At 45.8% G+C, this 14,742-nt stretch overlaps 1 protein-coding gene across 18 annotated transcripts in view; it reads right to left on the bottom strand.

Annotated features, from left to right (window-relative positions):
- Positions 1-2,555: 2,555 nt before the first annotated feature.
- RERE (arginine-glutamic acid dipeptide repeats) overlaps positions 2,556-14,742 on the bottom strand; it is a 798,532-nt gene continuing 786,345 nt past the window's right edge. For all 18 annotated transcript variants that reach the window (XM_069241143.1, XM_069241141.1, XM_069241137.1 and 15 more), the window contains one exon: positions 2,556-4,668. In XM_069241143.1, coding sequence (XP_069097244.1) covers positions 4,635-4,668 — 34 coding nt within the window. In that variant the 3' untranslated portion in view covers positions 2,556-4,634. The remainder of the gene's footprint in view (positions 4,669-14,742) is intronic.

Here is a 14,742-nt window from a genome sequence, read left to right on the forward strand (position 1 = left end):
GGAAGGCAGATCTAGTACAGGTTGGAGCTCAGTCCTTTTCTGACCCCAGAAAGTAGCAAGATCAGCCACCATGCCCTACTTCTGGTGCAGGCACCTTCTCGGTGTCTCTTCTGGTCAAGAGTCCGCATTTCCTGATGGAACAAGGAGAGGTGGTCCTCCGTCAACCATTCTGGAGATGGTAGGAGAGGCTGAGGAGTTTCAACAAATGGTAGGGCATATCCCGTCTACACTATCTGAAGAACCCATTTTCTGATCCAATCGTCGACCATTGGGAAAGGTTGTGCCTGATCTTGCCACCAACAAGATGCCTGTGCTAGACAGAGGCCATGCTAAAAGGGTTACAGGCTGCAGCAGCTGGAGTAGCAGGGGCCTGGGTAGCACACTGCATCCTTTTTGAGCTCCACTGCCACCTCCTCAAAAGGGATGAACAGGCTGCTGTGCTGGGTATGGCTGATATGGTGGACATCAAAAGATGCCCCTTGCACATCCGTGGTAGGGGTGAAAGTACTGCTGTTATGGTCGGGTCAAAAGGAAAAGGCCATTGGATCTGGTAGGCCATGTCGCCAAATAGGTGGGAGCCATCGAAGGGCAGGACAATCAGTGAAGGCCGAACATTCCCAAGAAGCGTAGGAGCCATGGCTCTACCCAGGGAGTCTGTGCTGTCCAGTCCACACTGATGCCAAACTTCGCTGCATTCCTGCCAGCCGCCAAAACCTGGTTGATAATGGCACGGCCTTCCTCAGGCATCATGGGAAGCAACCATGCAACCGAGTCTCACAATGCAAGGGAATATGAGCACAAGAGGCATTTGGTGTTTACTGACCGCAGGGAAATGCTGGTAGAAGAAAAGATGTGCTTTCCAAACGTGTCCAAGAGTCTTGGGTTCCATGTCCGGTGATATTGTAAGAAATATGGTTTGGGTAATCTTCGCTGTTAAGGCCTGACCACAAGAGGAAGGCTGGGTCCCAGGGGTGGGATGGTCCTGATGGACAGTCAGTGCACCTTCAATGCCTTCTGGTCTTGGCAGTAGCATCAGGGCCAGTCCCCCAAGGAGGACGTGAATGAGGGCTTTGTTAAAAGGAATTATGGGTTCACAGGAGCCTGCCCCAGGTTGAAACACTTTTGTCAAAACATTGGTCTTAACCTCAATGGTTGGCCCTGGATATGAAGTACCTCTACCACCCTGTGCATCATGGTGGCAAAAGATGTGCCTCTCCCAAACCTGGCTAGGAGGGGAAATCATGCAGGAGTCTAGGGAGGTATTCAGGCCACTGGTGTCACCTAGCTCCTCATACAAGTTATCATCTGGGTCCTCCAGGGGACCCTACACCTCCTCCTCATCTGGCCCTTCAAGAGGGTAGGGCCTAGCAAGGGGTGGAAAGTCCAGGGAATGTGGAGGTCTGGACGCCGCCAGCACCAACGCCAGTGTCAGGAATGATAATAGGCTCAGATGCAGGGTTGGCGCTGGAAGGGACGAAGCCAAGATGGGAGGAGGAACTCATGGCAGCATTGGTCTGGATCCGGATGTGGATCTAGAGGGCCCATCTGGCATTGATGTTGAACCTGCCAATGGTAACCCAGCAGGGGCATCTTTTGGCTCTGTGGGCCCGAATGTGCTCCAGGGGGAGATGGAGGCCCAAAGATGACATGTATTGTGTTATAAAATTATTTTCAATTGGGTGAGCGTCGCTCTGGAGCCAGAAAACTCAAGGTAGCGCGGACTGGACCTTGATGTCTGCTCAGCAGTCGGAGCGGAGAGCAGGGCCTGGAAGTACAGTGCATAGAAGAAAGCCAAAGAAGACTTCAATTTGTTGTGTTTCCTGGACTTACCTGGCTGACAAGAATGTCTTAAAGCGTGAAGATGAGCGAACGAGACTGGGACAGGGAGCAGTGCAGAGCCACCTTACCCTGTGCCACAAGAAGCTTCATCGCTCGCTAGAACTGCCTACAGGTGCACTGACTTACACTTGATGCCGGCGTTGGGGTCTTGCCTGACCTCCCAAGCACCAGAGAGAAACCAATTGGCGATCTGACAGACGTCTGCCAGTGGAGGTCCCTGCAAGACTTGACTCCGAGGGTTATGCAGGGACGTGATGTCCTAGCACACTGGGAGCAAGCTCAAAAAGGTCAACAAAAAGTTAAAAAAAAAAAAAAAAAAAAAAGAAGTTGATCAAACATGACGAGGTATGTCTCCGGATCCACGCTGCTGGAGCAGGTTGAAAGGAACTTATGTCAGCACACTAAGGTGGCACCTACATCACATACAACGCTGATGCGGAGCTGATCAACCTCGACTACTTGTGCCCAGAGATACTGCTCAAGATTTTCCAGATCCAGTCTGATGCCCAAGGAATATTCTAAGGTGAGAATCTGCTGTTATAAGTCTCTAGCAGAAACACTGCATTACACCTTAAGCAACTATGCCTTACAATGGTGGTTGAAAGCATTTACTAAAATTAAAATGAATGAAAACGCAGTAGCATCCTCTTGCATATTCGCAAAATAGCAATGTTGGAATTAAGACAACACACAAATGAGAGATACTGGAAGAAAAGTCTTAAATAATGACATTTAATAATACAAGAAAACAAAAAGAAAATCCAGACGCTGTACACAGACTGGGATTGGAACTTCCTGATACAGGTTTTACCCCAAATATCAAAGCCTTGCCAATATCCGCCCTCAAGAAACGACGGCGTTCACCAGCAGTCACTTCGTTTTTGGCCCAGATCGGCACACAGGAGGCTCACATGCGCAAATAGCGGCGCCACCTCCCGGAATGATTAACTACAATCTTTATCCATATTGTGAACCAGAACAGTCGCAAGACATGGACCACCATGTATAACAGTCTAGAACAGTGGGGCATGTGCATCCCATGAACTGGGTCGGGAGGGTGGTAATGATGGATTAGCAGGAAACCTGCTCGTAGATCTCAACTGAACGTATCTCTTTCCTTTGTAAATACAATGTTTCTGGTGAAGACCATCTGCAGTATGAGATCCAATCTAGATGTAAGGGGTGGTGGGTGAGGGGCTGAGGCTAGGACCCTTACTTTGTAGTACAGTGTGGAGACGAGAAGGTTACATGAAAGAACCAGCAATTCTGAATTTGCTTAAGTGCTGCCATTGACAGACGAGTGCTGCCCTACTATGAGCTCTTTGAGCATTGGAGAACCAATGGATGCTCGTCAGCTCACTAGAGATATGTATTAAAGGGGATTACATCTCACCCAATATAAGGGCACTTGAGCTTCAACACAGCAACGGTCACAATGATGTTGTGGCTCTTGGCTGGACCTGTTCTGTGCTCAAATACACTGCAGACATGGTCAAGGCAGCACTCTCCTTCAATAAAAGAGGCTATGGAGAGATGAAAATAGATCTCTGCCAAAACCCAGGCCATGCTTCTAAGCCAACTTTAAATAAAATCTGTATAAAATCTTCAGTAGTACAAATCGTTAGTATCCCTTTACATTACAAAACTAACACAGATTGTTTTTTAACTTAAATAAAATATACAAGTTCTATATCCTGCCCAAAACCATGCCATTCTAACAGGATGTTCATTGGCAGTTTATAACTTGAAACCTATAGAGTTTATCTTTTAAATATAAAATATACTCTTGAAATTTCATAGGTACCAATCACAAATGGAAAAATGGTTTGACAATAGGTTAAAAGCACAGCTTTTTTGGGAAGGTGCTATGGGGAAGAGAAAGAGTGAACAACACAACATAAAACATAATACGTTAAAGAGGGCTGACATTAAAGGACCTGGACAGAAGAGATAGGCAGAAATTGGCAGATCAGCCCAGGGAGGTACACAGGAGATGATCACTGGTAGGAAATGATAGGGGTAATCTATGGTAAGGCCGGCAATGAACAGGATGGAGGAAGGAATCAGTCTGTCAAGTAGATGGTCAGTAATCGGATTATAAGAGGTCCATTAGAGATCAGTATTGCAAGACAGCTTAATTTAGGAGTCTGGAAAATGCCAGAAAAATAAAAAAGTGACCTTTGCCACAATACAGGTAACTGGAACGCTTTAAAATCAGGCTTCAATAGATTCCCACAGACACAATACCACTCTCCCGACATCTTATGTAACCGTTATGTAAAAAAACAATTATATGTGTTCAGCAGTTCAACTGGAGTTGTCCGTACCAGGAAAATGGATGAATTAGGAGTTGGGAGCACATTTTTGTGTCTTTTCCAGATTCTGATAGAACTGTTACCAAGAGCGCTTGTTACAGTATCTTCATTCACCAGCACGGTTTATCATCGCTGCTCATGGTACAGCCTTGGGGTTCAGGTTTGTTTCAAACTGACTTCCTCTTCACTGGCCTCCGCCTGTTGCCCAGTCTGGATTCTTGCACCCACAAAAGGTGGTAAGTGCAGGGAGGTGTGGATCCACCAGACCTTGCAGGAGGCTTCATGCAGGGGGGGGGGTTACCAGTCCTTATGGAACCTTCTCTAACTAAGGAAATGTTTTTGTGGTTTTCTTTGCGCGTGAAAGTACAAAGAGGCAGATGGTCTGTGAGAGTTTCCTTGTCCATGCCACACAGGGTAATTCAGCAAAACTGTCCACGCCTCCCCAGGATAAGATTCTGTCTTCAGTGCTTCCCATCAAAACTACAACTGCTTATCTCCTTCTTTCTTTAGCCGACTGAAAGAGTAAAGTAGAGATTATGAAGACACTCGTAAAACTAAGGAACGTCACACAGCAAACACTTTACAACAGACAGGGTGCCCTCGCTTAGGAGTTGTATTTCTAATGTCTATTTAGGGCAATTAAGTGACATTTCACAAGAAATTGCACTTTTTCAAAAAATGAATGAACACTGAGAGTTAAACAATATCAAATGCAAACTTTTTACACAGTTAAAGTAGTATTACATAGAGCATACAAAGCTGCAGATTACATAAAAAAGCGACATCTCTCGAAATTGCCTCTATCGATTGAAAGTTATATTTTAATTCAAACAGTTGCTAAATGTGTCCACATTATAGAAGGGCACAAAGGCAAAACACACGAATGGTTCTTATGTGTAACAACTGTCCAGAATTAGATTAGCAAGTGTCATGGCCTCAAAGGCTCAAATATTTCCCCTCACTGGGTAGCAAAACCACTGTACATTATTAACACCGTGGTATATAAATGGCATCACCATAGTAGCCTCTCAACATCACTATAGCTCAGTTACTCATTCTATTAGAGGACTGCTCTTATGCTCTGCCACTGGCAGTCACATTACATTCTTATATAAGGAGTAGGTTTCATACTGAAAAAGCTCACCTGAGATAGTTGCAGTGTTTAACAGAATACACTTCTCTTGATCACCTGTTCTACTTGCTTCACTGAGTTGGTATTATTTCTAAGCAAATAGGCTCTACAAACCTCACAGTGTTCCCTTCGATAGGGGTTTGCAGATTTATTGAAGTGTGGTATTGCCATGCAAAACTAAAGTGTTCTCTGCTTCTTGTGCAGCCTGCTGCAATTCAGTCTGGCAGCAGTGTCTTGTCTCTAAAGTAACACAACCTTATGCAGATAATTAGCCATCTAGCATAGCTTTGTTTTTAATAATGCTTGATTTTAGCTGAACAATTGTATGGGAAAGATGACTGGATAAAAGCATTATATTAATTGATTCTCACCAAGAAATACTGAAGAGCCAATTTGACATCCACGATATGAAAGAATATCTAACCTGCGGTTGACAACCTCTTAAGGAACACAAGTAATGAAACAGCAGTAAGTAACTCCAAAGGATCTTTAGTGACAAACCTAAGATCAGTTCAGACCAAAATTCCATCACTTAACATGGGAGGCCCTTTGTGTGCTATGGGACCCCAAAGTCATTGTTTGATATACTTGATGAAAAGTAATGGCTCTGCTAGTAGTTTTTAACAGTGTGTAAACAATGACAAAGGGTCTGAACAATAACGGCTCCAAACTGTTTGCAAGTTCTAACAAGTAAGTAAGTAAGTATCTGATGTGGCACAACGTACAGAGAATATAACTCACTAGACAAGGACTAATTACCACCTCTTGGCAGAAGAGGTATTTGCAGGAAAAGCTGCGGCCTGCTGGAGGACTTTCATGTAATTCAAGGGGATATCCAGATAGCCATAGTTTGGAAAACAATAAGTCAAATTACTAACGTCTGACAGCATGGGCACTTATTAATATTCTTAGTGTAGGCCCATCAACAACAATTGTCTGGCTCTCTTGGGGACTGTTTGATTAATCTTTGAAAGATAAGACTTAGCAAACTCTGCTGAGTACCGAGTTATTCGAATTGGAGGCGCCATCTAGCGGACCAGGGAATCGAACATGTTTCCCTTACAGACTGATTACGGTAATGCCTGGGAGAAACATTTTGGCATTTTTATTGATCATTCATCACAACCAGTCCATTTCTACCATTCTCCTTAGGAAGAAGCACGATAGGAAAGCTAACAAGAAGAGCATTATTCCCTTTGTCTTGAGGTCCAGTGAAGCTGGGTGCACAGAATATTTAGATGCATTTTCTTCAGTGGCAAGTAGGGTAACACCTGGAGGTCCCCATGTTGTAAAAATGTTATATATCACCTCACTGATTCGTAAACAATTATGCTCTATTAGCAGATGGCGTTCAAGCTCTTAGATTTAAAGTTTCTAGCCTAGGAAGGCGCACCACCGTGGTGTGAATGCCTCTTCTGAGAGGATATTGCGGGGCTGCCTACATTTACAAGGTTGAGATAGGGAGAACTGTTGAACCAGGCATGCCGTGTTACTACAGTGGTTTTGTCAATGTGTTACAGTGCAGAGGACATCAAAGTAAGGTTATCGGGGCACATGAAGTGCAATCAGTTGCATCATGTTTCACAGAGAGAAGTCTTACAGCAAAAGTCATATGCAGGCAAGCCTTTAACATGTCTAGAGCACTACTTATATGTTCCATACTAACTGCTCTGAAATCATCCTTATTTTGAGGAGAGGCTCCTCATAAATTGCTGCATTCACTCCCAACATATGCAGCTGTAGAAGCGTAGGACAGTAGATGGACCAGCAACACGATGAGAGTGGCAGACATTTTGCAAACTTAATGTTTCAATGGGAGGCCATCTCATTACCTGCTTGATCACAATGGGTCGGAAGATGTGGAACCCAAAACTTCACACCTCTTTTTGATCCTGTGACCATTAAAGGAATCGAAACAGAGATGTCACCCATGAATATGAAATCATATTCAGGTGCTTTATATCTTACTATTTCTTATCAGTGTTGTAGAAAAATGAGGTAAGGAACTAATCTAAGTTTTCAGAAGCCCTCTGACCAAACCAACGAGTCTTGCCAGGAGTTTCAGTGATCATTAAAAACACACAAATTAAGCAAGGATCGTTATAACTTCAATACTGACTATTTTCCTTCACCATATGTAACCTGGTGAAATCCAGAAGGGTACAGCATAGAGTCAGTGGGTCAAATCTGCTTCTCTTCACACCCAGCAACAAACATGGACCGGTGGCCTGGATAAACTGATTTGGTAGAAGGGTGATGAGCTGCCAAAATGACAAGGACTAGGATTGATCCTGGACCACTGACTCTGGAACTTCTTCCTCAGAACTAAAAAAGGAGATATTCAAAATGATGATGCTCGCTGAACAAGTTACTTACAGTTAGTAGCACCTTATCTGGTAAAGCCTACGTAGCTGGAGATTCCGTACATTTGAATTCTCCTCAGGCATCAGACTGGATCTGGATTATTTTTTGTGAGCAGTACCCCTGTGCTCTGGAAGGTGGCGCCGATCAGCTTCGCATCCATCAACGTACGCTCAACGTCCGCTCAGGTGCGCCTACATCAGTCTCTTTTCAAAACATTTCACGCTATAAGCCCAGAGCCATGAATAACATTAATCACTGATGTGTGAAACTAGGGCTCTGAAAGAGGTATCCCTGTCCCTAGAAATCATGTGTGTAGAGAAGTAGATCGGTAGAGAGCCTGCAGCTAGATTAGTCTCTACCAGATAAGGTGTAATTGAAGTTAAGTAACTTGTTCATTTGACGGAGACTTCTAGCTGCAGATTTCTGATCTTTGAATAGATACCCAAGCAATACCATCCCCAGAGGTGGGTCAGCGAACCAATTTCAAACGAGGAAGGCCTGCAGGACCGAATGGGCAAAGTGCCCTTCCCTACTGACCTGACTGTCCAGGCAGTAATGTTTAGTAAATATGTGCAGAGAGACCGACGCTGCTGCCTGGCGGATGTCCAGGACCAGAACTCCGCATGTTAACACAGTGATTTCTGCTTTAGCTCTAGAAGAATGAGCTTGCAAGCCTTCAGGAGTTTGTGTTTTAGCCAGTGCAACAGAGTACGACCCAACAAGAGATTGTTCGCTTCTGCACCACTTGACTTTTCTTATGACCCACATACCCCACAAAGTGCTGGTTGTTTACCCGGAACGCAGAGGTACGATCAAGATAGAACGTCAAAGCTCCTTATGGGTCCAGTTGGTGGAGCCTCTCTCCTTAGCAGGATCTGGCTGTGTGCAAAAAGTTGGCCGCTCGATGGCTTCTTTGTGGAAGAGATCCATAATTTCCTCGTGAAGAACGGACAAGTGGTTGTCTGTTAAGTGAATGTAGGATGGTGGCATGGATAGAGGGGTAGTCTCAAAGGGGAGGGAGTAGCCCCTTCAGACTATCAGCAAAACCCACCTGTCTAACATGATGGATTGCCAGCGGAGCAGGTGATGGCGAATCTTGTCATCAACTGGCCCATTGTGGGGGATAGTCACACTAGGAAGGTTTAAAGACTGCTGCAGAAGACTGACCACTTGATCCACGAGGTTGGTGGATTCCCATGGGCACAGTAGCTGGCCAGGAACAAATGTGGTTGGTAGCCCTTTTTGAGCCACAAAAGAGGCGAAAAGCGGAGTGGGGGAGATGGAGGCCACAGCCCAAGAATCCTTTAAGCGCTTGAGTGCCCAGAGTCTACCTTGTCTCCAAAGAGATGAGTGCCATCAAATGGCAAGTCCCTCAGGGAAGCTTGGACATTCCCTGAAAAGCCAGATGTCCTCAGCCAGGTGTGGCGCCTCAGGGACACTGTTGATGAAACTGCTCTGCCCATAGAGTTGCTTGTGTCCAGTCTGTAACGGATTGTGAACTTCACTGCGTCTGGCTGGGTGGCGCAGGTTGGCTGGGTAGCGCTCTGCTCTAGCTGCGGGGCGGTGGGCACCACAGCCTCTACTGTGAAACTGCAGAGTTCCCTGTGGCGGTTGACAATAGGATGCCTTGGCCAAAGCGCTGAAAGGAACAGTGGAACAAGCTGTAGCCCATCGCTCCTTAAAGGACTGGTCATCACTAGAGAACCCAGTCGATCACAGTCAAGCATGGTAACCAAATAGCAATGCCCCTATCCATGGTCTGTCTGATGTAATCAGTGGTGTACAAGCCACAAATTGTGAACTTGGCCACATCACAACCATCTTGGATTACCTGATATAGTACAGGACTAGAGTCACCGAATCTTAAAGGGCATGTGATGGCAACAGATCGGAGGGGCAAGCTGGAAGAAGAAAATAAGTTTGCCAAATGTTTCTACCTGCTTAGATTACCTACTGGGGGAGTTGTGAAAGGTGTTGGAATAAGAGTGGCAAGTACTTCAGTTGCCCTATGCATCACCAGGATGTAGGTTGCAAATTATTCCATTGATGGTCTTGCTGGAGAAAGAAAGAAAGGAAAAAAAAAAAAAAAAAAGACAGTCTCTGGGGAGATATTGAGGCCACTAGATTCTTGTAAGTTCTAGTACCAGTAAACATCTTGGTTTCGGATGAGCGAACTCATCTCCAGGGTCACAGCCATTATCCAAATCAGTCTCAAAAAGGGAATACAAAGAGTGTTTTTGAGCCTGTGGTAATTCAAGTGGAGGAAGTGGCGTCTCAGTGATTTAGGACATGACACTGATCAAGGTCTAACCTGCATCTGAGAAAACAATTAGGGCCACTTCTTCAGATGCTGAGGTCTGCATTGGCGTCCCTAGGGCCTGTGTGGGTCATGGTGCCAGCAGTGTAGTCTGAGGCAAAACATGTGGAGGGTCTAGCTGGCACAAAGGGGGACCCTGTCAGCGTTATCCCAGACAGAAGGACTCTTGGCTCCTTGGGGTCTAAAGACACAACAGATGGAGTCGACAGGGATCCAAAGAGCAGGAGCAGGTTGTCTAACTCTTCGATCTTATGGGGCATGGCTGAAGGCCACGGAAACCACTTGAACCAGCTGAGGGATCGGCTCCAGAGTCAGCCAACTTCATGTGAGGGACTAAGAAGGGTGGCGACACAAGGGTTGCTCCCGTGAATGTAAAGGGGGGGTACGGGAGCAGAATCCCATTTTGATTTCTTGTATTTTTTATGCTTGCCTGAGGACTTCGAGTGTGACAAAGACTGACCTTTAAGCAGTTCAGTCAACACTGGGAAAGATACTGAAAGTGGGTCTTGGATACGGATTGGGACTTGGAATGGTTCCTGTGCGGAGTCTTCTTATGCTTGGTGATGTAGTTTCGCCTCAGGTTCATCAACACACAGTCGTCACAGGGCTTGATGTAGTGGATCAACCCTAAGCACCTTAGGCACACCTAATGGGGGATCTGTCTCAGACATTTGTTTGTGACAGTGCCTATAGCATTTGAAATATGTAGTTTTATGGGGTTACATCCCTTGTACACCAAGAAATTTCATGAAACTAGAGTTAGGTGCCTCAGAGACAAGAGAGGGCTCCAGATCCACACCTGGTGGCATGGAAAGGAAGAAACTGGCATCAACACATGGGAGTTGGGCCTATATGAGCCCCACAGGTCATTTCCGGAGCGGAACATCAGTGCGCAGTCACAAGATGTCACCTTCCGGCATGCAGATACACTGCTGAAAGACTTCCGGATCCAGTTTGACGCCTGGTAAATATTCAAAAGGCGAGGAATCTCCTGCTAAAAGTCTGTATCAGAACTTAGGGCCTCTTCTGAGCACTACTATGTCCTTGTGAACTTGGATGAAGGGCTCTTGCGTTGTGGGGGCTTGCAGCTCACTAATGTCCTGCAAAGACATTATTGTGAATAGGAAGGGTACCTTTCCAGATAAATACTGGAGGGGGCAAGAGAGTATCCTTAAGTCAGTTAAAGAAAATATTAAGAGGGAGGAATGTTTCGTTTTGCATGTTTGCAGCAATGGCTGCTAGATGGAGCTGTATGTAGGTATAGGCTAGGCCTGCCTTTTGAAGATGGAGCACGTAGCCAATAATATCTTGGACTGAAAGCTTTAGGGGAGTCTATCCTGTTAGCAATGCAGTAGTGGACAATCCTCCACTTTTCTCAAAAGCATGCACATGTGGTAGGTCTGAAGGACTTTAGTAGGATGTTTATTAATTCCTGAGGGAGACCTAGGTAACCGAATTCTAAGATCTGAGGTGTTATATCACTCGATAGAGTTGTTTGGAATCTGGGTGGTTAAGGAAATGCCTCTTTTTGTATGGTCACCCTCATGTTTTTGGACTGATGCTGCCAGTTTTTTGACTCAAAAGTACTCTAAGGCCTGCTAACCAGACCTCAGTGCCAGTGTCCTAACCCCAAAACATGTGATCAATTGGCTATACCCAATTAGCATTGACTAACTTACATGTAAGTCCCTAGTATGTGGTACTCAGGTCCTATATGTTAGAGGGTAACCCCAGCGATTGCAGCATTGGTTATGCCACCCTGGGCATGACAAAGGTGAACACAAGTCTTCTAGTCCGCTACTACAGAGTGAAAGAGCAGTTTTGAACTGCTAGCCTGACTTTGGCATTTAAAGCCAATCAATCAATCAAAAAAGTTATAGAGTGCGCTACTCACCCGTAAGGGTCTCAAGGCGCTTGGGGGGAGGGGGGGTGGTTGGGGGGTGATTTACTGTTCGAAAAGCCATGTCTTGAGCTATTTTCTGAAGAGCAGGAGGTTCTGAGTCTTGCAGAGGTTGGTGGGGAAGGAATTACAGGTTTTGGAGGCGAGGTAGGAGAAGGATCTGCCTCTGGTGGTGGCTTGTTGGATTCGGGGGACTGTGGCGAGTGCGAGGTCGGCAGAGCAGAGGAGGCGAGTGGGAGTGTGGAAGTTCACTCATTCGTTGAGGTAGGTTGGTCCAGTGTTGTGGAGGGATTTGTGTGCGTGGATGAGGATTTTGAAGGTGATCCTCTTGTCGATCGGAAGCCAGTGAAGGGATCTGAGGTGTGAGATGTGTTCATGGCGTGGAAGGTCCAGGATGAGGCGGCGGCTGCGTTCTGCATCCGCTTGAGTTTTCGCTTGAGCTTGACTGTGGTGCCGGCGTAGAGGGCGTTTCCGTAGTCTAGCCTGCTGCTGATGAGTGCATGGGTGACAGTCTTTCTGGTCTCTGTGGGAATCCTTTCGAAGGTTTTTTGCAGCATGCGGAGAGTGTTGAAGCAGGAGGAGGTGATGGTGTTGATTTGCTGGGTCATGGAGAGGGAAGAGTCCAAGATGATGCCGAGGTTGCGTGCGTGCTTTGCGGGCATTGGTGGGGATCCTAGGTCGGTGGGCCACCAGGAGTCGTCCCATATAGTTTTGTTGGGGCCGAAGATAATGATTTCGGTTTTGTTGGACTTTAGCTTGAGGTGGTTTGCTGTCATCCATTTGGAGGTTGGTTTTGGTGGTGGTAGGGTTTCGGGTGAGGGAGATGACGAGCCATGGCAAAGTCAAATGTCCATCTGAAACATGTGTAAGTGTAAGTTACTCCTATTGCAGGCTTACTAAGCCCTCAGGCATGCTGCAGCATATTTCATGGGAAGAACATGTATTTTATGTGTTTTGGCAGTATAAAACTGAAGAACAAGTTACTTACCTTCGGTAACGCCTTATCGGGTACAGATATCATCTAGCTACAGATTCCTTACCTTTGAACTTCCCAGGAATCAGACTGGATCCATAAGGTTTTCGTGAGCAGTATCCCTGCATGCCACCAGGTGGCGTCGATCAGCTCTACATACATCGTCAGTGTAGTTGGCGCCGGAAGTGACGCTTCGGTACCTACCCAGGTGCCTCCCAGGCGTGCCGACTTCAGTTACTTATCAGGACTTTCCATGCCAGAAGTGCAGAGCCATGAAGTGCACAGACAACTAGTGTGAAACACTAGGGGGCTCTAAAAGGGAGAGGATTGGTGGGTCGGTAAGGAATCAGCAGCTGGATTTAGTCTCTACCAGATAAGGTGTTACAGAAGGTAACTTGTTCTTCTGATGGAGACTTTCTTACATTTGAATAGATACCCAAACAATATCTCACCAGATACCCAAACCAGTAAGTCCTGCAGGTCTTGTCTAGGTAGTAGTGGTGTGTAAGGAAGGGCAAGGATGTCCCCCACATTGCTGCCTGGCAGATGTCCAGCGCAGGAACTCTGCATGCTAACACAGTGGTCGCAACATTAGTGCTGGTGAAATGAGCTTGCAAGCCATCAGTAGGTTGCTTCTTGGCCAATGCGCAATGGATTTTAATGCAAAGCATGACCCACCTAGAGATATTCTGCACCACTTGACCTTTCTTCGCACCAACATACCCCACAAAGAGTTGATCGTCCACCTGGAACTCTTGTGCTGTCAAAGTAGAACATCACTCTTCTTGGGTCCAGACAATAGTCGCTCCTCTTCTTTACAGGGATGTGAAGGAGTGAAAAAGGTAGGCAGTGAGATTGTGACTGATTGACCTACATCAAACTTACACTTAATGACGAAAAATCGGAAGTAATGATAGTTGGAAACCATGCTGTCCTTAAGTCTCCAGCCTTGGCATCGGAAGATCTTAAAAAATCTCCCTACTCCCAAAGAAAATATAAATAGCTTAGGCTTCTGGTTAGATTCCCGTCCCATGATGGACTACCCAGCTAAAAAGCTGGCTGCATCCCGTTTCGGCTTACTAAATCATGAGGAAAATGTTCAAAATCTTACCTTTTTCGGCCAGAAGACTCATCATTCAGGCCCTGATACTGTCCCGCTTAGACTATGGCAACTCTCTTTTTTCTTAGCTCTCCGGGCTGTCATAAAGAGATTGCTTGTTGTGAAAAACGCTGCCGCACATTTGCTTATGAACACACCCAGACATTTGCCTGCTAAACCTGCATTGGCCTCACTTCATTGGCTTCTTAAAAAACAACAGATCTACTTCAAAACCATTTGCATGGCACATAAAGCCCTCCATAATAAGGGTCCGCAGTTTCTCAGGCAATGTATTTCCTCTTATGTCCATCAGAGGACACTTAGGTCCTCCATTGCCTCGTTAGTCAACATACCCAGTTTCAGGAAAGCAACATGGGGAGGCCGCTCTTTTTCAGTTAAAGCTGCATACCTCTGAAACTCGCTTCCATTGGAACTTCGACAAGAACAGGTGGAATCCCACTTTTGTAAGAAATTGAAGACATTTTTATTCTCAGCATAGGCCCCGCTGAATTTATGATCTACCTTCAGCGCTGGGAAGCCCCTGGGTAGCCATACGCTCTAAAAATTCATTAAACTAAACTAAATATCAAATGGGTTGACAACTTTCAGCAGAAAGGAGACCCTTGCGTGAAGTACCACTTTATCGTATAAGTTACTTCAGCAACAATATATTTGGTAGACACATTCTAGTTGCAGATTCCTTACCTTTGAATTTCCCCAGGCGTCGGACTTGATCCAGAGCCACCCCGGCACACTGACATCAGTTTATTTTCATGGCTTTCCACGCCAGTAGCGCAGAGCCA

This window comes from Pleurodeles waltl, chromosome 6 (assembly GCF_031143425.1).
Source record: "Pleurodeles waltl isolate 20211129_DDA chromosome 6, aPleWal1.hap1.20221129, whole genome shotgun sequence".
NCBI lineage: Eukaryota > Metazoa > Chordata > Amphibia > Caudata > Salamandridae > Pleurodeles > Pleurodeles waltl.